At 50.4% G+C, this 24,453-nt stretch overlaps 1 protein-coding gene across 2 annotated transcripts in view; it reads right to left on the reverse strand.

Annotated features, from left to right (window-relative positions):
- SRL (sarcalumenin) overlaps positions 1 to 24,453 on the reverse strand; it is a 43,274-nt gene that overhangs the window by 8,201 nt on the left and 10,620 nt on the right. Inside the window, exons 2-4 of one of the 2 annotated variants that reach the window (XM_006757882.2) lie at positions 7,691 to 8,665; positions 5,746 to 5,847; positions 4,560 to 4,655 (exon numbers count right to left, since the gene is read on the reverse strand). In XM_006757882.2, the coding sequence (XP_006757945.1) occupies positions 4,560 to 4,655; positions 5,746 to 5,847; positions 7,691 to 8,665 (1,173 nt within the window). The remainder of the gene's footprint in view (positions 1 to 4,559; positions 4,656 to 5,745; positions 5,848 to 7,690; positions 8,666 to 24,453) is intronic. The other variant, XM_006757883.2, reaches the window with a different exon arrangement.

Here is a 24,453-nt window from a genome sequence, read left to right on the forward strand (position 1 = left end):
ATTACTCTACCCAGCAAAGCTATCATTCAGAATTGAAAGGTCAGATAAAGAGCTTCTCAGATAAGGAAAAGCTAAAGGAGTTCATCACCACCAAACCAGGATTATATGAAATGCTGAAGGGTATTCTTTAAGAAGAGGAAGAAGAAGAAAAAGGTAAAGATAAAAAGTATGAACAACAAAGTGACAACAAATACATATCTATCAACAAGTGAATCTAAAAATTAAGTGAATAAAAAATGTGATGAACAGAAGAAACTGGTGAATATAATAGAATCAGGGGCATAGAAAGGGAGTGGACTGACAATTCTCAGGAGGAAAGGGGTGTGGGGGGTGCGGGAAGAGACTGGACAAAAATCGTACACCTATGGATGAGGACAGTGCGGGGGAAGGCGGTAAGGGTAGAGGGTGGGGTGGGAACCGGGTGGAGGGAGCTATGGGGGGAAAAAAGAGGAACAACTGTAATAATCTGAACAATAAAGATTTTTTTTTTAAAAAAAAAAGAAAGGGTATGAGAGAGGTTCATACAATCTTAGGCGGCCTGGAAGCTGATGCTGCCTCTCCCCAGCCTCCCTCCCCTTAGCTGCACCTCTTGAAATCCCATCTCAGACTCAGCCCCACCCTGGGCTCTGGGGCCAGTCTCAAATATTAGCCTCCAAAGTTCATGACATATTTGCCAGGTCCCAAGACTAAGTACTGACTAGGCAGTTCTTGGGTTCTTGGGTCCTGTGTCCGATGTTGGAGAGAATACTCTGCACAGGCCACTCTAGTTAGGGTCGCTAGAAGAAAAAGCAGAATTCTCCAATGCTTTCAAAACTGTGGGATGCGGCCACCCTGTGCCGGCCCCAGCTCTTTCAACCCTTCTCTGAACCAAAGAGGGTCAGCCCTGCATAATTTAGTGCCTAAAATTCTCCAGACTTCTTTATCTCCCTGAGCCTGCAGATAGATAGATAGGCCTCCAAACAGCAGGCACTCCATTTATTTTTTTTCTGTTTTAATTTATTTAATGTCTTGGTTCAAAAATCAAAGCATAAAGCCCTACTGGAGTGGCTCAGTCAGTAGAGCATTGTCCTATGCCCCAAAAGGTTGCTGGTTCAATTCCCAGAAAGCAAAAGATGTTTCTCTCTTACATCAATGTTTCTCTCTTCCTCTCTCTCTCTCTCTCTTTCTCTCCCCCCCCCCCCCGTCCCCCTCTCTCTCTTTCCTCTCTCTAAGCATGGCCTCAGGAGGGGATTTTTTTTTTAAATCAAAGTATAAAAAGGTACACAAGTGAGAAGTCTCACATCCCTGTCCCCAATCTGTCTAGACCAGGGGCGGGGACCCTTTTCTCTGCCAAGGGCCATTTGGATATTTATAACATCATCTCGGGCCATACAAAATTATCGACTTAAAAAATTAGCCTGCTACATATATTTGGTCAAACATTTAATTAACTCACCCCTAATGCCTTGGCAGGGCCAGACCAAATTATTTTGCAGGCCTTATATGGCCCGCAGGCCAGACATTCCCCACCCATGGCCCAGACCCCCTACATACTCTTTCAGATATTTCCTTGCATATATAAGCAATACTAGTAGAAAATATATTCCTCATCTTTTTTATAGAAAGAGGAGTAGGGTATTCTTTTTCTGTACCTTGCTTTTTTTTTTTTAATTCTCACTTGAGGATATATTTCCATTGATATTGAGAGAGACACATCGATTGGTTGCCTCCCATACACGCCCCTGACCAGAAATCAAACCGAAACCTTTCGGTGCATGGTATGACACTCCTACCAACTGAGCCACCCAGCCAGGGCTGCACCTCCTACTTGATGCACTAGTTTTCTTTCTCTAAGGTGAAACCAATCCTAGAAGACCAAGATGGTAGCTCACAAGTGGTGGACACATATATATTGCCTGAAAGCAACACCATGGCCCTGCCCCATGAGTTGCTGGCATCTTTGTGGGCATCAACCCCTGGCTTGGGGACAGGAAGGGATAGGCAGGCTGAGGGGATGGCAGGAATCCCCAGTGATAACCTAAGATCCTACAAAAAATCTATTTTACCCCAGCCCAGGCCGGGGACCTTCAGCCCGCAGCTGAGACCAACCACCACCAGGGCTCTCCCCGGCTGCTGTTTCAGCCCTCCCTCTGCAGCAGCGGGCATTACTAGCACATGAAGGAGGCTACAGGTGAGACACTGAGAGCAGAGGTTGTGCAGGAGACTGCCCAGGGGCACAGGGGAGTCCCAGCACTGGTAGGAGAGGAGGGAAGGGGAGCCAAGTCTGAAAAATGAGCTCAGGAGTCAGGATGCCCTCCCTGCAGAGCGCTATTCCTGGGGCAGTGGGGGCGCCAAACTGCCAGCTCTGAAGGCTGCAGGAGAAGGCAGGAGTGGAGGGCAGGGAAGCAACTGGGAGCCTGTGACCTCACAACAACACCTGCACTTTCTCTATGAAGCCAAAGAGGATCGGTTGGCTCTTAGGCTTGCAAGAAACAATAGAGCCTGGCCATTGTGGCTCAGTTGGTTGAGCATTGTCCCATCTACCAGGTCATGGGTTCAATTCCCTGTCAGGGCACATTCCCGGGTTTCAGGTTCGATTCCCAGTAGGGGTGTGCATGAAGCAATCGATTGATGTTTCACTCTCTCCCTCTCCCTTGCTCTCTCTAAAAGCAATAAAAAACATATTTTTTAAAAATATTTTTGAAACAATAGACATCACTGTGCAAACAGGGCGTTCTCTCGGAGAAGGAGAGAGTTATAGCCCCTAGTTCCAGCTATGTGATCTCTGGGCATCCAGTCCCTCTTCTGGAAAGCAGGAATAAGGTATACTCTATATCACATCCACTTTATAACCATCAAGAGCATCACATGACATATGCAGAAACAGCCAAGCCCAGCAGGCATGACTCAGTGGTTGAGTGTCAGCCTATGAACCAGCAGGTCACGGTTTGGTTCTAGGTCAGGGAACATGCCTGGGTTGCGGGCTCGATCCCCAGTGGGGCGGGCAGGAGGCAGCTGATCAATGATTCTCTCTCATCATTGATGTTTCTGTTTCTCTCCCTCTCCCTTCCTCTCTGAAATCAATAAAGATATTTTTTAATAATATACAGAAGTGTCCAGTTAACACAGAAAAATGTTTAATGGCACTCACCATTGAGACAACAGATAGATATCATGATTAAAGTTTCAAAGATGCATAGCACTTTAAAAAGAAATCGCTATGGGGGAACAAGAGCTCTCATATCCTGTCATTATGGGTACAAATTGGTACAACCTAAGGCAATTTAGCAACAACTATCAAAATATTTAATTTCCGGTGTTCTACTTGTAAAAATTTATCGTACAAATGTAGTTGCGTGAAATATGTAACAATTATAGCAGTGGTTGGAATTTTTTTTAATTGAAAATGTCAAATACCCTGCTTTCCATCAGCCAGTGCAGTGCATCCATGCAACTATCTGAAAGGGCAAGAGTAGCTACACACACACAGAATTTTGTGAGATGATCCCATCTTTGTAAAACAAACAGGAAAAGACATAGTTGTGCCCAGCTGGTGTGGCTCAGTGGTTGAGTATTGACCATTTGATTCCAGTCAGGGCACATGCCAGGTTTTCGGGCTCAATCCCCAGTAGGGGGTATGCAGAAGGCAGCCAGTCAATGATTCTTTCTCATCATTGATGTTTCTATCTCTCTCCCCCTCTCCCTTCCTCTCTAAAATCAATAAAACTGTTTCTTTAAAAGACATGCTTATATATGCTCACATATCCAGGGAAACTATATTCATGAGGAACTATAACAGTGGGAGCCTCGGGGAGTGGAATTAGAGGTTTTGGAAATCAAGAAAGGGATTTTGTTTTTCAATGTATACTATTTTACACTATTTTAATTTGGGGAGTTTTTGTTGTTGTTGTTGTTGTTTGCATCAAGTATACCCTATTTCATTATTTTGAAAATCAATTTTAATAATAATCCAGACCTGAGGGAAGCTGATCAGGAGGAATGAACAGGAGGAGGGAAGGATTCCAGGCCAATCAGGGGACTTAAGACATGCTCAGTAAGTGAATAGAGAGCTTTTGGGGCCCTTGAGCACATGAGGGGTAGAAGCTGGCATCACTGCCCTTGGAATCCAAAACTGCACTACTGAAACATGAGTGCTTACAAATGAAATGTTTCCGGAAAACTCTGTGCAAATTATGGGGTACTCTTTTTTAAAAATATATATTTCATTGAATTTTTTACAGAGAGGAAGGGAGAGGGATAGAGAGTTAGAAACATCGATCAGCTGCCTCCTGCATACCCCCTACTGGAGATGTGCCTGCAACCAAGGTACATGCCCTTGACTGGAATCGAACCTGGGACCCTTCAGTCCATAGGCCGACGCCCTATCCACTGAGCCAAACTGGTTAGGGCGAATTGTGGGGCACTTCTGCAGTGAAAGGATGAGTCACTGGGGTCTCCAAGAACTTAGGAGAGCTCAGGGCCAGTGTCCTCAAGCCGCCACACAAAGAGTTCGGGAACCTCGTGCGCATGGGGGAGTGTGGAAAGGTTGGAGGTACAGACCGGACCTTGGGACACTGTACCTGTGATCTCGTGCTGCCGAAGCTCATTGTATTTGTAAGACTGCTCCAGGGGCTTGATGGACGAATGGTAGATCTTTCGAAGCCGCTGCAGCACCGCTGTGGACAGAGGAGGATGAGGGAGGGAGTCATCAGGTAGGGCACACTCCAGACTGCTGACCACTGTGGACCAGGTCCCTTCCCAGGGCAGCTCTAGCCCTGCCTAGTGGGGAGTGGGGAACATCTGCAGCCCAGCAACTATCCATATATTAGCATTCAAGGAGGAGCTGGTCCACATCTCAACCCTCAGAAATCTGTAAACCAAGCGTTCCCTCCCCATCCCCTAGAGCTGCCTTTCTTTCTAATCTAACCCTCTCCTCCCTCCCTCTTCAGTCCCGTGCCCTGAAGCACCACCTCAGCCTTCAGGTACCTGAGGCCCATTCCACGGCAGAGAGGAACCCCCCTCCTCTCTGCCTCCACCTCTACTTGTGTTTGCCTTAGACTCAGAGGGCAGGGAGGTATGGCGCTAAGCAGCCTGCAGGGCAGGACAGCCACCCTGACCTCTACCCTTTCACTGGTCCCTCTGCTTGGATTGTCTTTCCTCCTTTCTGCCAACCCAGAGCCCAAGGCCTTGAACAGAACTCCCTCCCCCCAGAGGATGCAGACATCCCAAGCACCGTGTTGGGAAGAACATGACTCCAGGGAGAGGTGACTCACAGGGGGAGGCTGGGAGCTCAAAGGTGGTGAAGCAGGGTGTGAGGCACAAAGGGGGGGAAGAGGGCCTGACCCTGCCTGCTCTGAGCTGTCACTAACTCAACTAAGAGGAGACAGTAAGCTCCGCGGAAAGCTTGGGTTATTATGAGGGTGAAATGAAATACTGGGCACAAAAGGGCTTTGTGAACTGTAAAAAATCAAAGCAACCATGATGAACTCTATTAACGCCCCTCCCCAGCCACAGTGGAAGCTGCTACCATCTCAGACGCGGCACTGGAGTTCGTCCTTTACCCTTTCGCTGATCCCACTGCTTGGGTTGCCTTCCCTCCTCCCTGCCAATCCAGAGCCCCCAGGCCTGGACGCTGCTTGCAGAGTCTCCTCCACGAAGCCCCCCACCTCCAGGCTTTCCTCCCTGGGGTGACCGCTGGCCTCAGAGCCCCCGTCCCAAGGCCTCCCAGCCCCAGCCCCAGGCCCTGGGCCCTCTCCCTCTGGTTACCAGAGTAATCATCCGCTGGCTTGTCCTCGACCAGCATCAGCGTTTTCTCGATGTGGGAGCGATCCCTCAGTGGGGCTTCTTCACTCACATCCTCGGCCTCTTCTGAGGACAGAAGCAGAGAGCAGGGTTAGGGCAAAGCTACGAGCCAGCTGGGCTCTAAGCCCCCTAGACATGGACAGGGTGAGGTCTGAGGAAGTGCTGACAGAAAATTTGCCAGGTTCAACTGAATGGAGTTCTGTCTCTAGGAAGAACTTTGAAAATCCCAACTCAACATCTGCGAAGCTCCGTGTCCAGTTTATGTATTCAGCAAATGTCGATTGGGCAGGTGTGACGTGCCAAGCACTGAGCATCGTGCTGGGACTACGGAGGTGCCCAAAACAGACACAGCTCCTGACCATGTGTCGATTTCCTACAGTCTAGTGGGACGGGGGAGAAATCATCTTAAAAGTAATGTAATCATCATAAACTGGAATGTGGCCATAGAAGGGAAGATTCCAGGTGCTGTGAGGGCCTAAGAAGTGTGTCTAGGAAGTCTTAGCAGGGGATTAAATAATTTCCCAGAAGGGCCACTTATGAGCTACGCTCCACTGTCTGAGGAGTTAACTAGGCGGAGCTAGGGACAGGAGGCAGGAGTGGCATAGCAGGAAGGGTGGCTGGGCCTCCATGGGTAAGGGTGTGTTGTGTGGGGCAGGAGAGCTCCGCTGGGCCTAACCTGGAGGACCATGGGAGTCTGCATTTCCTCCTAGAAGTACTGGAAGCCAGGGAGGGATTCTAAGCAAAAGAGCCTGATCAAATGAGCACGTGATCAGATGGATAAGGCTGCCATGAGGCAAGAGCAAGAGGAGCCTCTGGGCGGAGAGGGGTTCAACGGTTGCTTCTGATGAAGCAAGAGATGCCCACGACTGCCTGCAGGTCCCCAGGGCAACCGTTTCTGCCAACTGGCTGCATAAAGGGTTTTAATTAGAAGTGGGCTGGCCTTGAGCCTGTGGGGCAGAGGGAGGGTAGTCCCACCAGGGATGGAAGCAGAGAAGGTCGATGTGTCTTGTGGAGCATCTCAGGACCCAGGCAGCCCTACCCCAGACCCAGGACAGGGAAGACAGGATGAGGGGAGGGGCTGGCTGACTGCCAGGGCCCCATGGAGGGTGCAAGCAGCTGATGAGAGATGAGAACTGAATTCTGCAGGGAAACCGGGGGGAAGTCACACTGGAAGGATGGAAGGGGAAGACTGATCCCAGTTCCTGCATCCTAAAAGCCCAGCTCTTGGTCCAGGTCAGCGTCCCCGGTGGATGCAGCCATGGCAACCTGGCCATGCCTAGGATTCGATACCCACTCAGTGTTGCCCATTGGCTTTGGCCCTGTCCTCTTCCTTCCCTATTCCCCGGTCCGGAGACAGCAGCTGCTGCTTTACGGGGACATCCGTGGGACATCAGTGTCACGGCAGCCTAAGATTTCTATTGCAATCCTGACCCCAGCCCCACCTGACATGGCCTAGTCTTCAAGGGCAGGCCCCAGATGTTAGCCCATTGATGACTAGGGGGGAGGGGGGGTCCGAATCTACATCCCCACCCATGCATCTCTTCACCAGCCTGCACAGGGTCTCTAACCCTGCCATCTTGTCCTTCAGGCTAAGGCACTGGTTGGTGATAAACTGTATCAGGGATCCTAAAGGGCAGGCTCCCAAGGACCTAACCCAGAAGTGACCAGGTTCCTCTAGTTCCTTCATGGCGTGGCCTCTCACCAAGTCCCTCCAAACTGGGAAGAAGTGGCTCATGAGCAGCCCGAAGGCACCCCCTGGGCCGGCGACACTGGACCAGGCCTCCACCCCCTACACCCGGACTGGCTGGGGCTCTCCCGCCCCACCCTGTCCCTGCCTGTCCCACTACATACAAGACTTCCAGGAAGAATGCAGCCGCCCAAGTGCCGGAGCAATTCTGGGGTCCCCTACCCTGAGCCCCCTCCACGGGCTCCTCTGCCTTGGCCTCCGGGGCCTCATCCCCCTCGGGCCCTGGATTCGGTTCCTCCGAGCTCTGCTGGGCCCCCTCGTCCCCAGGGCTTGGGGCTCCTGCTGCTTCCTGGGGCTCCCCCGCTTCCTCGGAGGTGCCCCCCGCTTCCTCTGAGCTAGCCCCAGAGCCGCTGTCCTCTTCTGATTCTTCTTGGGATGGAACTCCTTCCTCGCCTCTGCTGAGGCCACCACCCTCTTCCTCAGAGGACGCAGCTTCCAGATCCTCCTGCAACATCCCTGGCGCCTGGCCCTCCAGGGGGCGGTCCTCCTGGGTGCCCCCTGTCTCTACAGCTGGGCCGGGCTCCCCCTGGTCCTCAGGCCCCTCCCTGGCTTTTGTGTCCACGTCCAGGACTCCATCTGGCCCTTCTGGCCCCTGATCAGGCCCTGGGATGCCCTCGCCTGCTGTCTCTACTGCCACGGGAAAGGCCCCTGTGCCTTCAGGCTCTGCAGTGCCCGCAGCTGCTCCCTGCGGAGGGCTGTCCCCTAGGACCTCCTTGGCTTCCTCAGTGACCACGCCATTCCCAGCCTGTCCTTCCGCCTCCTCTGGTGAGCCCTCTCTGGCACTGAGCTCTGGCCTCCCTTCTTCCCCAGTCCCCTCTTCCCCTTCTGGAGGGAGGGCGCTTGCTCCTGGTAGCTCCACAGGGTCCCCGGGGGGAGCTGGGGCTGAGGCATTGGAAAGGCTGGCTTCAGGGTCAGAGCCTGGGCTGGGGGCAGTGGCGGAGGCCCCTGTGGCAGTCTTCTCCGAGCTCTCAGCCTCCCTGCCATCTGGGGAGTGAAGGAGCAGGTTCTTCTCTTGAGGGGCCGCCTCTGCATAAAGCGCCCTTTCCTTCTCCTCTAGACTTGCATCTCCAGCAGAGAAATGATTCTCCAACAAATTGCCAACATCTTCCGTGCCACCCGAAGCAGAAACTTGCAGTTCTAAATGATTAGAACACGATTGGTCAGTTTCACAGGGTTGGCACTCACTTTACTTCTCAAAAGAGTCTAACTTAACCTAGCTCCTGTCTTCCGGGAGTGAGGTGTGGACCTGGTATCGGTGGCATCTCCCTCCCAGGTCTTCACAACTGCCCTGGGCAGCAAGCAGGGCGGGTGTTACTCTGCCCCCCTCCCAAGACATAGAGGCCGTGGCTGGGGGAGTTACAGACCCCACTGTCTGTCACTGCGGGACTGAGCTGCTGACACCCGTTCCCCAGCTCCTCCCCCGGCCCTGACAGCCTCTGCTGGGTCCTGACGGGACTGAGCTGCTGACACCCGTTCCCCAGCTCCTCCCCCGACCCTGACAGCCTCTGCTGGGTCCTGACGACTGTGTAGGGATGGAAACTGGGTGAGCCCTTCCAGTCCTTCCTCAACCTTGCCGCAGGCACGAAGGCACGTGTAGCCTGGCTCACCAGGAGATCTTTCCAAGATAGGACAGATGCCCTGTCAGTTCCTAGAGTCATTAACTAGCGTGCTTTTTATACTGCTATCAGCAAAGGAGTGCAAACAGGTGTGTGCAGGCCAGATAATCTTAGGTTACACGGCAGAGTACTTAGGGGATTACTTGTGGCTCTCAGCCTTATTAAGTCACACATCCAATCCTGTCCCCTTAAGGGCAGGCATTTGCTGGCCTTGCTACCTTAGATTAAAGAGGACGTGGTCAGAGGAGAGGACGATATCCAAAACTAGAAGGGCCAGGGCTTCCCGGTGGCCTTAGCCAACCTCTTCTGAGGGTATCCCCTTCTAAAGCCGACAGCTTTACCAGGAAGCTGGAGGCACAGGGGAAACCCAGCAGGAGAGAACCAAGTAGGGGCTTAGTCTGTGCTGCTAAGACCTCTGTCAAGGGACACGTTTAATTTATGTGGAAAATGGGGTCAGAAGTGAAGGTCGAGCCTATTCCTTCTGCCCCTCCCAACCAGACTGGACCTGTTTAAGGAGAAGGCCTGCGGTTGGGGGATACTGCTGGCTCGTGAGGACGAAGGACCATGGGGCCCTGCCCTGGGGCAGCTGAGACAGCCCCTGGATCCCTTGACTCACAAGGGTCTTTCTGAGGAAGCAGCCCCTCTCCTCTCTGCTGAGTACAGACACCCTCCTCTCTTGGGCCACAGCCTGGTCTTCCCATCTTTGCCTCAACAAAGAAAAGCCACTTTTGGGGGTACCCCTTCTGCCTGGGGGTATGCACATGCCTTGTGCCCTGAAAGCTGGGGAAGCCTCCAGGGACCAAGAACAATTATTTTCTCATTAGTTCCCACAGATGCAACCTATGCTGCTATCAAATTCAGAAGAATGGGAAGTTTGGGCACCTTTTATTATAAAGGAGCCCCATATATTGATATAACACTTCCCCAAGCACTTTCACATATATGGCCGCATCCAAACCTCCCTCATCACTGTCAGCCACATTTCAGAGCCGAAGGTCCAGAGAAAGTCTTTGACTTGCCCAAGACACCAGGTGTCTGGCTAGTGGGTGACTGGAACCCAGAACTGCTGCTCCTTGTCCAGGCCTTGTATGCCACGGTATGTAGGGAAGCATAGGGCTACCACTTCCCACGGGTATCTCACCCTTCCCTGCCTGCACCTTCTCTCCTGGCTTACATTCCAGACCCTTCCTGGCTCTTAGGTTGCAGGGAGCAAGGTTTAATCCTCCCTGTGTTCCCAAGGCTGGGACCCTGCCTGACCCAGGGAAAATGCTATGAAGAGGTGAGATTTAGGTACAAGAAGAATTCATCCCTTAGTGAGGGACCTGAAGGTTACTCATTAAAATGTTCCTTCATTACCACCTGAAAAACCTATATATCCTGATTCCTTTACCTGCATATCTATGCCCCCATCACCACCCTCTATGGCAGGAACTTGGTTTAACCCAAGGAGACTGAAAGTCTCTGAGCAGCAAGATATATATCAAATGAGATACATTTGTATAACTATTCAATGTGCCAGGCAATGCTTAAGCACTTATTTATTTTTAATATTATTATTATTTTTTTAATCCTCACCTGAGGATATTTTTCCACTGATTTTTAGAGAGAGGGGAATACAGAGAGAAATATGAATGTGAGAGAACACATCGACTGGTTGCCAACCACATGAGCCCCGACCAGGGCCCAGGCCGGGGAGGAGCCTGAAACTGAGGCACGTGCCTTTGACCAGAATCGAACTCGGGACCTTTCAGTCTGCAGGCCGATGCTCTATCCACTGAGCAAAACCGGCTAGGGCAATGCTTAAGCACTTTATTTTTAAAAATATATTTTATTGATTTTTTACAGAGAGGAAGAGAGAGGGATAGAGAGTCAGAAACATCGATGAGAAAGAAACATCGATCAGCTGCCTCCTGCAACCCCCCCCCTCCCCCCGCCACACTGGGGATGTGCCTGCAACCAAGGTACATGCCCCTGACCAGAATCGAACCTGGATCCTTCAGTCCTCAGACCGACGCTCCATCCACTGAGCCAAACCGGTTAGGGCATTAAGCACTTTATATACAAAACGTTAATTTACTTGATCTTACTCAACTTACTAAATCTTACTTGCTCCCATAAAACAAGTCTTACTCTTAGCACCATTTTATAGATGAGAGGACTGGAATCAGAGACACTGGATGCCTTGCCCAACATTACACAGCTAGCAACCGGCTGATGCCATTTAACTCCAGAGCTGCAGAGGAGATTGCCTGACCCTGGAGAGGGTTCAAATCCGCCTGCTCAGAGGGTAGCATTCAAAGCATCAGCACCACCTGGGGAGCCTGGTAGAGATGCCGATTCTCAGGCCCCAGCCAGACCCACTGAACCAATGCATTTTAACGATCAGTTTTCACATTACAGTTTGAGAAGCTCTGGTCTACAACACCTGGTAAAACTACCTCTAAACCAATGTTCTCAGCACTGAAATCCTCAGGTTCTTGGTCTCATTCCTCTCCCTTTCCTCAAATGTTCTGATTAAAGTAGGGTATATCCCCAGCATCAGCACTTTAACAAAAAAGATTGTGGATAATTCTAATGTGCAGCCAAAGGTGTAAACCACTGCTCAGCCAAATAACCTTGGCTCGGAGGCTTCTGCTCCCAGCCTCTCCCCACTCATGTGCACACTGGGGCCTCCCAAGTTGGATGGGTCGCCTGGGGCTTGGCAGGTGACCAATAGCAATGGTCAAGGCTTCTCCTCTGGGAAATACATCCCTTTCCACAGGTCCCTGTTGCCCCCTATCAATGACGATAATGACCATAATGATGGTGGTGGTGGTGGTGGTGGTGGTGGCGGCGGTGGTGATGATGGTGATGGTGAGGGCAATGCTGGTGGTAAGGGTGATAACGACGGCAATCATGATGATGTTGGGCAGAAAAGAAGGAGTCTGACCACTTGTGGCATTTTTAATATTCTCAAAATATCCTCTGAACCTGATGGGGATGAGAGGGCTGTACAGTCCCAAGGGAGATGAGGACCCCAGACTTTGGGACTTTACCATGACCTTCACACTGCTGTGTATTTTCATTCCTAAGCAGGAATAGAAGACAAGTGTGTGCATGTATATACACACTTGACTCGTCCCTCGTTCTTATGGCTTAGTGCCAAGCTGCCCCTGACCTTCTGCTAAGCAATTTGGAATGAAAAAGGCCAAGGGTGATGGCTTCATGCCCAGTGACCTTCCTTCCTGGGCTAAAAATAATTTCTCTGACACAAAGTCTCTCAATGAAACAAGCTGTGCCATTGGGCCCCAGAGCTCAAGCCCCAAGAAGCAGCTGTGACATTGGGCCCAATCTCTCCTCTGGGAGGCACAGTCAGAGGCATGAAGAGTCTCTGATTAAGCTCAGTTCAATTCTATAAAATCAAACAGTGCCTTCCCTCCCTCCCTGACCTCCCTAGCATCTCACTGAAGCCCCCCACTGGTCCCCGGAGGAGGAGGTTGGGGACAGAAGACCCAGGACACCCTGGGTGGGTTAAGAGCCTGGTAAGATGAGCCTTGGTCTATCCCGGGACATGTAGTACCACCCTGTATGTGCTGCTGCCAAGGCTGCCGCCCCAGCTCCACATAGGCCTGGGTGCTTACATCAAGGTACATGGAGACCAGGGGCATGCCCATATGCCTGAGAAGCTGGTGCCCTGAACATAGCACGGCAGATACCAGTTCGGCTTTTTCTCCCAACACCCCTTCTGCATCAGCCTTTTTGGGGGGATCAGCCTCAGCCGCTGCCCCCACCCATAGCCTCAGCAGTAGCCTCAGGCTCAGTTCCTCTTTCCTCTACCAACCAAACATCGGATCATTTCCCAGCTTCTAGCTCCTTCCAAAGCACTTTTCACATGGACTCAGCTAACTCTGGAGTTGCCAAAGGCCTTGGTGGGTCCAACTGTAAAAGAGGAAGCTCTGGCCTGGTAGCTTTGGAGACTTGCCCAAGTCAGGGGTAGAATTGAGACAGAGCCCAAATTCATGGCTCTCAGTCTGGAGTTCTTTCTGCTCTCGGGTAGTTTGAAAACCATGTCCCATGAAGGGAGAGAGGTCCATGGAAGTGACTAGAGGATGAGGGGTGACGAAGGAGCTGGGGTTCAGTCACCCACTTTGCACTTCCTGCCCAGCAGCTCTCCCTGGGCCTGTCTATCTCACCATTTAAGGAAGGGGTCGGTGGTTGACAACTACTGCTCTTGTCTCCCCCACTTATTCCCTAAAAATTCTTCTAGCTTCCTCTTGATCATTTTATCCAACATTCCAAGGAGCTCCCCCTTACAGCATCTTTTCATTTTAATCAAACATGTCAGGCATTGAGCTAGATGATGTCTTGCCTCCACATAGAACTTCATGCTTTCCAAAATTATTTCATGTTCTTCTTTCATCTTCCTAGCAGTCTTCTGAGGCAGAGAAAGCAAGGATTATTAACCTCCCTTGAAATGAGGAAGCAGACACAGGAGGGTCAAGGTATTAGCTCAAGAAGCCATTCCCAGAATGGGCTAGAACGCAGGTCAAGAAACAAAAACAAAGCTCCCTGGCCCACGTGCAGGTGGCATCTGAGACCCGAGAGCTTTCCAAGCATAAATGCCCGGACTCCAGAGGTGGGTCAGGGTGAATCTGGTGTTTCACAAGGTGATTCTAACGAACACCAACATTTGAGAACCATGATTCTGAGTCACCTCAGTACCAAGTGTCAGAGGATTTGTCTTGAGGTCAGGAGAAGAGAGGTTTATTCAAAATAGAGTTTTGTTGACTTGTTTTGAGTCCACCTCTAAGCACTGAATTTATTCCACCCTGGAGGAACAGAATATAACCTCAATTCCAACCGGCCCCACTCTCCTTAGCAGGTACTTCTAAGGATCTGCCAAGGCTAGTCGTCCACATTACTTCTCATCCATTTGAACTGAAACTATCAATTCCAAAGTCAAACACAAGTAAAATACGTTTGACCGTTACTCATACACAATTATGCAAATGAGTCATTAGTAATAAAGTCCCAGGGGGACAATCTCTTTCCAATTCTATCTGAGGACATATCTGTCCCAGGGAGTCAGTCTTGGCATTCAGGGAGCCCCACATCTATCACCAGTCTGTCCTCTACCCACACTTGGACACCTTGTCGGCTGTGCCTCAAGTGCAGCTGACAACACCTCAGAAACAGTGTTCACAGAGCCGGAGTGAGCGGACTGACCCTTGCATGTTCTAGATCAGGGATCTGCAAACTTTTTAAACAGGGGGCCAGTTCACTGTCCCTAAGACCATTGGAGGGCCAGACTGTAGTTTAAAAAAAAACTATGAACAAATTCCTATGCACACTGCACATATCTTATTTTGAAGTAAAAAAAAAACAAAATGGGAACAAATACACTATTTGTATTTGCATGTGGCCCGCGGGCCGTAGTTTGAGGACCCCTGCACTAGATCTTATCTCTGAACACTCTGGGCGTATCTGAAGTGGGAAAATGGTCAGTGGCCTCTTCTGGCATCATATTTTTTCTTGACCTTATTTACAGAGTACATGCTCACCACTCAGGGTCCCTTGTTCCTTCACTTCTTGGATGAGCCTTCAGACAGCTTTGCAGATGCCAATGCCAAAAAGGACTGTAGAAGGGAAGTATAAGAGGCAAATGTTGCCCACATCCTCCCAGGACCCCTGAAACCTTCTCTCTCACCACTCTGTTAGCCTTTACCTCTTCTCCAGACAAGAAGACAAAGGTGCAATGAACAAGGCAGCTACTCTCAAAAGGTTCTTTGGCCTCCTGGCCAAGCTCCTAAAACCAAGGCTAATACCACCAGGACAGCTTGTCTCTGGCTGGACTCGAGCCCAAAAATGATTCACCCAGGGGATAGGATACAACAACAAAGGCACCAATCAGAAAGAACCAAGGGATTTTGAGTCAAAAGGGACCACCTCACAGACTATTTGATTTCCATGCTGAGAATCCTAACGCCCTGATAAATTATTGTCCCAAAGCCACAGGGTTAGCTAGGTTAGTTATCAGTAGGCTGGTTCTAGAACCCAGCTCACTGCTAACTAGGAGTCCTGTGAGCTTTCCTGGCAACAGGATACTGCCCCCCAGAAACAAGGGGGGAGGGGATGTCAGCCTCAGAAGGACAGTAGCTTCTTAATCTAACCTCTCCTACCTCCCTTTAAAAGGATTGCTTAAGACTTCAAGAAATTGTTTGTAATCCACAAAGTCTAAAGAATTGACAGATCATTCCCTGTCCCACCTCTAATTTCTGGGAATCTTTGGTTTAGGAGGTACAGAGAAAGCGCCCACAATCCCACCACCATTGTGCATCCACAGGCTTGTCACTGATGCCCGGAGGATTCATGACTGAGAGTGAACATTGCTTTCAAAAGGCAAATGCCTTTGGAAGAAGCAAAATGCAAACCACTCAGTGTGACTCAATTATTAAAGTGACATCCTGTGGAGCACCAAATGTTCCCAGAGACCAGCCTCAAGTGAACAGAAATCCTTGCAGGAGTTTTAGGCAATATTTCCTACATTCAGAGGAGCTGAGCTGGGCAGGAGAGGATGGGAAGTTGGGAGAGATTCAGGCTAGATTCTGAGACAAACTGAGGCAGGTGGCTGGCTTTCTCCCACCTCCCACCCAAAAAAACAGAATCTCCCTGGGTTCTACAAGGATGACCCTCTGGGAGGTTGATGGTTTAACTTTGGGGCACCAGACAGGGAGAGACCCAACTGGGAGCCAAAGAAGTCTGGTCCCTAACATCCCAGTCAACCCTGGGTTCAGGTCAGAGCCCTCATGGGCTTAGCAGATGGAGGGAACAATGAGGCCAGGCCCATCTCATGCCCAACCCAGCAAGCTGGAGGTAGTCTGCTTGATTCGGAAGCTTGGAAATGGGTCTGACACCTTCCCAGCCTGGGCCAGGGCCACATCTCAGGTCTTTCCTTTGCCATACATCACAGAGCCAAACTGGTCTTTCTGGGCGCAGCTGAAAGTCAGGAGAGCTGGGACCTGCTCATTTACTGTCTTACTAACCAGCAATGTGACCTTGAGTTGCTCTTCACTCTTCCTATACCCAACTCCACTCACCCATACAAAATGCAGATAATAGCATCTGCTTGGTCAATCCCCTTGGAGTATTTTAAATAGCAAACGATGTTTTAAAGCATTCTATGAATGTCTGGTATAATAATTATTTCCTAGAAGAGCAACAATGCCAGGCCAAATCCCAGGTTCACTGAGTGGACCAAAACAGAACCAGCTTTGGACAGAAGCCAAGCTGGCTCACCTCTCTTAGTCCTTTAACCCCCCTGCTTCTGGAGGGTCAGTTAGTAGGCCAAGAGGGGTCTTTCTGGCGGGGACTCTGTCGCCCCTTCTCCCAGCCAGAAGCTGCTCAAACAAGTAGCTGTGGCACCATGGGGGTAGCCCTCTTCCCTGCATGAGGTTCCAGCTGTCCCGAGACAGAAATGGACCGTAGCTGTCAACACTCCCAGGCTCAGATCTTGTTCTGCTGAGCCCCACGTTAACTCCTGCAGTCACTGACTCCCAGTTTCAATCAGCACTGACTCACCCAGAAACTTCTAAGGCCTCACATAGTTTCCCCTACCCCTTCTACCTCCCAGAGCCCTTCCATCAGGCCACTGAAGCGAGGTGGCCCTGCACTTCACCCAAACACAAACGCACACTCAGGGGGACATCTAAAGAGACCACCTGTCAGGGGGCGTCTGTAAGAATGGATGAGAGGCCCTGGCTGGAGGCAGAGCCGCTGAGGGCCCTTCAGGACTCTCAGAAAAGGCAACACTGCCCGAGAGAAGCCACTCACAGTGCCAGCATGGCCTCGTGTCCTTGTGATAAGAGAGCACGGGGAGCAAAGCAATACACCCTCCAGAACCGACCTGGGCCTCGAGAATGAGCTTTGACCGCGCCACAGAGACCAAGTGAGGGGGGCTCTAGTTCCCATTCAAGTGGAGCTCTGCTTGGCTGACATCAGAGCGAAGGTTTTCATGGCTTGAAAGGGCCTAACACACAGGCCTGCACCACCCCAGGCGCCTCTTCACCCCCGTCAGCAGCACGAGGCTTCCCCTACACCCGTCAGCAGTGTGGTGTCCTTAGCAAATCTCACCCCCAACTGCCAAGAAGACCAGAGAAGCCGCCCATCCCCAAGTCTGCTCAGAGAAGGTCTAGCCAAGGGCAGAGGCTGGGCAACAACAGCAAATATTTTGCCCAGTGTGCTCCCATCCATAGACCCTTCCAGAAAAACTGCTATCCAGGCACCAAAACACCAGGTCTTTTCACCTTCTCTCCCAGGGGGCTTCACCAAATTCACAGCAGATGGGTTCCACTTCTGGGCCCAGACATTCTGATCCCAAACCTCGTCTATAGTACAGCCCTATAGTTACATTTCATTAGAGACTTCTTTTAAAACTGGAAAAAAAGTTAGAAATTAACTAGCTCAACTTTTCCATTTCACAGATGAGACCGAGGCCCAGGGCAGAAAAAGAACCTGCTGGAAGTCACCTAGCAAAAGTTGGGGACAAAACCAGACAAAAACACAAGGTCTCCAGACCCCCTCATCTGGTCTTTTGTGCAGGGTGTCAAACAGCCGTGACTTCCTTCTCTCCCTGACATTTCTAATCCTTTATCCCAGCGGTTCTCAACCTGTGGGTCGCGACCCCTTTGGCGGTCGAACGACCCTTTCACATCAGATATTTACATTACGATTCATAACAGTAGCAACATGACAGTTATGAAGTAGCAACGAAAATAATGTTATGGTTGGGTCACAACATGAGGAACTGTATTTAAAGGGCCAGAAGGTTGAGAACCACTGCTTTATCCCATATCTTGCCCTATCCCTGGAACCCAGCAATCCTGGGATCGATCACCCATCCATTCCCCTAGTTGTTCCTATAAAATATGGCCTGCCGAGGGCCGGCATCTGCCGTGTCCCTGAACAGAGCTCTGTACAGAAATGTGGGGGAGACTGGGATGGGGTTTAAGTTCCCAGAGATCACCGGCACCAAGCAGCCCTGAGTTTGCCATTGGTCTGTGGTATTCCCAGTGTCATCTGGAGAAGAACGCACGGAGAGGCTCACTGTCTCCATCACCAGGAAACCAAGGACAGTTGGTTCCTAAGCCTGCGTGAGATCAGCTGTTAGCTACCTGAATTGAGGAAGGCAGAGGCCACAAGAAGACTGGACCAGAAGAACCTTTCAGAGTCTGAATCATGAAAAATATGAAAGACCACCTCCCTGTCCGCTTCTCTGTGAACGGGACAAAGTCTCAAAGCCTCCTAACAAATCCATCCATTACCCTCAGTTATCACTCCAAAGCTTGGAAAATGCTACAGGCAAAAGTGTCTATAACACCCAGGCCACTCTACAGTGGAACATTCCAGAAAGCTCATGTCTCCCTTAGAGGCAGACTTGCTTCCAGTTTGTATTCCCAAGTGGCCTAGACACTTGAACCTCAGGCATGTGATCAACCATTTCCCAGGTGAACAACAGGAAATATGCCCGAGGGCTCCCTCTCTGGGCATCCCCACCCCCAGGGAGAATCATTACAACCAATTAAACTGAGAGTAGCTTCCTCCTCGGGTGAATTTAGTGCCACCTGGGGCCTGGGCTCTCTGCCTGTCTCTTCAACACTGAAACCAGTTGAGGCTCGTAACATCTGGGAACTTTCTTTCCCTTTGGCAGCCTGGTGGCCACGCAAGAGGCCAGGGCAGGCATCTACTCCTCAGTTCCCACGGGCTCCCTTGGGGAGAGGAAGGTTAGAGCCAAGGGCAGGGCAGAGGGTGGGGCCAGAGCAGGCGTACATTCTGCACTTGCTGTCCCCAGGGTGACCCTCCCTGGTCAGTGCTGAGGGCCCTGAGAGGCTGCTGCCAGGCTGCATCTGAGGCGCTCCAACAGGCCGCCTACCCAAAGGGTCCCCCACCACCAGGCTGGACAGAGCCCCAAACCCTTGCATGGAAGCCTGAGCCTGGCCGGGTATTAGTTTCCTGTGGCTGCTGTAACAAAGCATCACAACCTGGTGGCTCAAAGCTATAAAGATATTCTCTCTCACAGTTCTGAGTGCCGCAAGTCCAAAATCAAGGTGTCAGCAGAGCCAAGTCCCCCTAGAAGGCTGCCTCCTGCCTCTCCCAGTTTCTGGACATTCCCAGCAATCCTTGGCTTGTCAATGCATGCTTCCAATCTGTCTCCATTGTGCATGGCCTTCTCCCTCTGCCTCTTTTCTTTTCTTTCCTCTTTCCTTTTTTGTTTTGTTTTTAACCATATTTTTTATTTCAGAGAGGAAGGGAGAGGGAGAGAGATAGAAACTCAGTGATGAGAATCATTGGTTAGTTGCTTCATGCATGCCCCACACTGGAGATCGAGCCCACAATCAGACATGTGCCCTGACTGGGAATTGAACCATGACCTCCTGACTCATAGGTTGAAACTCAACCACTGAGCCACAGCGGACGGGCCGATGCCTCTTTTCTGTATCTCCTCTTTTTCACAGAAGGACACCAGCAGATTAGCTCACTATATCTGTGATGACCCTATTTCCAATAAGATCACATTCAGAGGTTTGGTTCTGGGGGTTAGGACTTCAACGTATCTTTTAGGGGGACACAATCCAACCCACAACAGGCCTTCTGATGGCCCACACGACCATCTGCATTGGGATGCCCTCCTGCTTCTCCAGCCTCACCTGTTCCCTCTCACCTTTTGTGATGCCTTCTGGTTCTCACACCTCCAGGTCACACGAGTCCCCGTGCTGACCTCCACTGATTCAGCGTCTGTGACTATTCCACACGGAGCCAAATGACACAGCCCCTGCCTTGTGTGGCTGTGACCTTCTGAGGGGTGTGCCTATGTCCTAGCTTCCTTTCTAACTCAGCATCTCCTCTAGGACAAGAGATTGGACCAATGCCTCTCTATGTCCCCAGGGGGCCTAAAAACGTGCTGAGCGTCCAAACTCACATGACAACCACCTGCAGAATTCTTTAAGAAATCCTATTAGTCTGTGTGGATTTCCAATCAGTTTTCCTGAGCACCAACACCATTCTGTTCTTCTTTCCCCCACATCCTGGGCCTAATTCTGGCTCATAGTTCAGATCTCAGCTTTGAGGCCCATCCCCTGTGGCCTATCCTGATCCCTCAGTTCTGAAGTACTTCTGCTCTGTGTCCCCATAACACCTATCAACCTATATGACAGCCTTTCTTTTAACCTGTGTCCCCATGAAGAATAAGGTCCCTGAGTCTAGAGCCTGTGGCTTGTTCCCAGTGGGATCCAGGGTGTCCAGCATGTGCCTGGCAAATGTCGCTATACAGGAAATATCTGCTGGATGCCCTGAGAGCACTTGACAGTAATGAACCTCCCACTGTGGGTCATCTCTTCTCAAGGTATGGCTCAAGGCCATTTGCAAAAAGATCACAGAAGAGCTTTGTTTACAATGTTCCATTCCTGGCTCCCTTCCACAGACCCTTGTAATCACACTCAGAGTGAGTGGAGCCTCAGGAGTCTGACCTTTTAACAAGCACTCCAGTGATTCTCACACACACTGGTATCTGGGAAACACTATCCTTGGGCCAGGACCATGGAGTCAAACTTTACCCATCCCCAGAGACCTACTGGTTGCAAAGGGTGGACCCTCCCCCTCGCCCCATAGGAGGCTGTACCAGGCCTGGTCCAGTTCCCCCAGCCCAGGCTATGGTCCATCTCCAAGACCACAGGCAGCCTACGGGGGCTTATGCCCATCGGCTGTAGGGACATCATAGGTCTGGTGTCTAGCTGGCCTTACTACCCTGCGAGGGGATATTCCAGAAGGAGAATACAAAGAGACAGGAGTAGATAGTGGTGGGAGGCCCTGGTTCCAGGCAGAACCTGGCCATGGAATAGACCCCTGGTGGTCAGGCAGAGCTGCCCTGGGGGGCACCGAAGAGGGCAGCCCTGGGGACCTGTGACTCTGGGGAAGGAAAAGGAGAACAGAGTCAGGAATCTGAGTTTATTTCCCTAACCAGTGGTGGATCTTGAGCATTTCTGTGCCTGTTTCATCAATATAAAAAAAAAGAGCCCAGCCGGCATGGCTCGGTGGTTGAGCGTCTGTCCACCTATGAACCAGGACGCAGGTCGGTTCCCGGTCAAGGCACGTGCCTGGACTGTGGGCTCAGTCCCCAGTTGGGGGCATGCTGGAAGCAGCCAACCAATGACTTTCTCTCATCATGGATGTTTCTATCTCTCTCTTCCTCTCCATTCCTCTCTGAAATCCATAAAAATATGTTTTTTAAAAAAGAGAGATAAGAAAAATACCCTCCCCGCCCACCTCCAGGTCTATTGTGCCTTCATGTCATTGCTATTGATGGAGTACCTACTATGTGCTACATAGTGGGATGTTCAGATGACATGTGATGGGATTCTGAAATCATACAGTCCTAGAAAAGTATAAGGTATTTCTAATGTTAAGATAAAATCTCCTGTCCTAACTGGTTTGGCTCAGTGGATAGAGAGTTGGCCTATGGACTGAAGGGTCCCAGGTTCGATTCCGGTCAAGGACAGGTGCCTCAGTTGTGGGCACATCCCCAGTAGGGGGGTGTGCAGGAGGCAGCTGATCGATGGTTCTCTTTCATCAATGTTTCTAACCCTCTATTTCTCTCCCTGCCTCTCTGTAAAAAATCAATAAAATAAAATAAAAAATCCTTTTAAAAAAAGATAAAATCTCCCCACCCAGCTAGCGTGGCTCAGTGGTTGAGCATTGACCCATGAACCAGGAGGTCAGGGTTGGATTCCTGGCTGGGGCACAAGCCCGGATTGTGAGCTTCATCCCCAGTAGGGGGCATGCAGGTGATAGCCAATCAGTGATTCTCATCATTGACGTTTCAATCTCTCTCTCCCTTTCTCTTCCTCTCTGAAATCAATAAAAATTAAAAAATAGATAAAATCTCCCCAAAACATATCTCACATAAGAACATGTACACTGATGTTCACAGCAACACCACTCACATAGACAAAGATGGAAACAATGTGATTGTCCATGAAGGGATGAATGGATAAACAAAATGTGGTACAATGGAATATTATTCAGCCATAAAAAGGAATGGAGTTCCAATACTACAACATGGATGAACCTGGAAGACATTACGTTAAGTGAAAGAAGCTAGTCACAAAAGGCCATATATTGATGATTCCATTTGGATGAAATGTCCAAAATAGGCAAATCTATAGAGATTAGTGGTTGCCAGGGGCTAGAGGGTGGGAGTGGGTGGGATGGGGGGGGGGTGACTGCTAAGTGGATACAGGGCTGCTTTTTTGAGATGATGAAAATGTCCTAAAATTGACTTTGCTGATGATTGCACATATTTGTCAATACAATAAAAATTATTAAATTGTAGAGTATTCAATATGCTAAATCTTATTAAATTTAAAAGGATGAATTATATGGTATGTGAATTATATCTCAATAAAGCTGCTAAACACACACGCACACACACACACACACACACAGTATCTTTAATTCTTTTCTTTCTCCAAAACCTTCTCTGCCAGGCCTTCCCCAGCCACCTGGTGACGCTGTCTTCCAACAAGCCTTCCCCATCTCCCTTCCCTAGTCTTTTTCTCCATTGCACCTATAACTATCTAATAAATTAGACAACTTATTTATTTGGTTTCCTGTCCATCGGGGATTTTGTATCCCAGCCTCCAGAACAACCATTGGATAGATGGCTGGATGGATGATGATGGCAAATATAAGGCCTTCTCTCAACTTAATGGCAAAGTTCTTTCCAGGAGAGAAGAGATTCAGGACCAGGATTCAGAACCATGGGCCAAGTCACTTAACCTGCTCAGGCCTATTTCTTTGTGATGTGATCCAAGGGTTGGAAGTAGCTGCCCCACCAGCTCAGAAGGTTGCTGTGAAAATCATGAACTGGATTCCTGCATTTAAGATCTTCTCCTTAAAGATAGTAGCATCTAATTGGAGGTTGGGCAGGAGCCGCCTGAAGAGAGCGCTCCTGGCAGCAAAGAGCAGAGTCTCAAGGATGTGGAACCAGGGTCTCCTGGGAAGGATGTAGGACATTTGGGGTCAGAGGCTGCAGGAGCCAAGCCAAGTGTATGCAGGGAACAATGGCTGCAGTCAGGAGGGTGGGACATGCCGGACTTAGGAGAGTGAGTGTACACCAGGCCAAGGAGTACAGACTGGATTCACTGGTGAGCATTTCTGGAAAAGCTAGAAGCCCCTGGACACCCTGTTCTCCTCTAGAACTGGGACAAACCGGAGTGTGCAACAAAGCCACAGCCACCAGCTTCCACAGCTGCCTCAACACCCAGACTCCAGGTTGGGGACCACTAATTCTGCCATGAAGAGACCCACATACTGCCCTTCCAGTTGGGGGCTCCTGCTTTGGGACAGGAGAGCAGAGAAAGGCAGCAATGCTAAGATGTGAACCTCTCACGGACTCAGCAGAGGATTCACTTGGAAGTTCTTCCAAGCGGCTTCTGCAGAGCTTCAGGAGGTACCTGTGCCCTGCTGACCCTCCCGTGTGCGCTGGGGCTGGGTGTGTAGGGCGCACATGGGAGAGCTGGGGCTAAGGTCGCCTAGCACACCAGGCCTAAGTTTCTGGGTCCTTAGCCCACTGCTCTCTCCATCACACAACCAGCCAGGAACCAAACACCCTTGCCCTCAGGATGTGCTAACTCCAACTCGATCTGCACCTGAGCACACCCAACAGGGAGCTGGAAAATTCTCCCCACTGTCCTCCCCAGCCTCACCACTAGACTAGGTGGTTGCTCCTGGAATTCCCTGCCCCCGGCCAGCTGTCCATCCATTCATTCAACACACTTGCTCTGGGTGTATCAGCAGAACTCCAAATTAGCTGCTGGGGCAATCGCATGGACCATGGGGCCAGAGCTGACCAAGGAAACAGGTGCCATCTGTGCCCAGTAGAAGACTATCACCCTGGAGAGACACGAGAGCTATACACTCAGAGCCAGCAACTGCTCAGCAATCTGGGCCCAAGGCTAAGGAACTGTCATGGATGAAGAGTGTCCCCCCAACGTTTTTTTAATATCAGATATCTGGTTCATGGACACCCAGAACCTTAGAATGTAGCTTTATTTGGAGATAGGTTCTGTGCAGATGTAATTAGTTAAAATGAAGTCATACTGGGTTAGGGTGGGCCCTAAGTCCAATGACTGGTGTCCTTGTGAAAAGAGGAGAGGACACAGAGACACACAGAGAAGAGGTGACATGAGGACAGAGATTGTAGAGATACATCTACAAGCCAAGGACTGCCAGGATCTCTCAGATGCTGGAAGAGGTGAGAAGTCTCTTCCCCTGGAG

Source organism: Myotis davidii, unplaced genomic scaffold (genome assembly GCF_000327345.1).
Source record: "Myotis davidii unplaced genomic scaffold, ASM32734v1 scaffold555, whole genome shotgun sequence".
Classification (NCBI taxonomy): Eukaryota; Metazoa; Chordata; class Mammalia; order Chiroptera; family Vespertilionidae; genus Myotis; species Myotis davidii.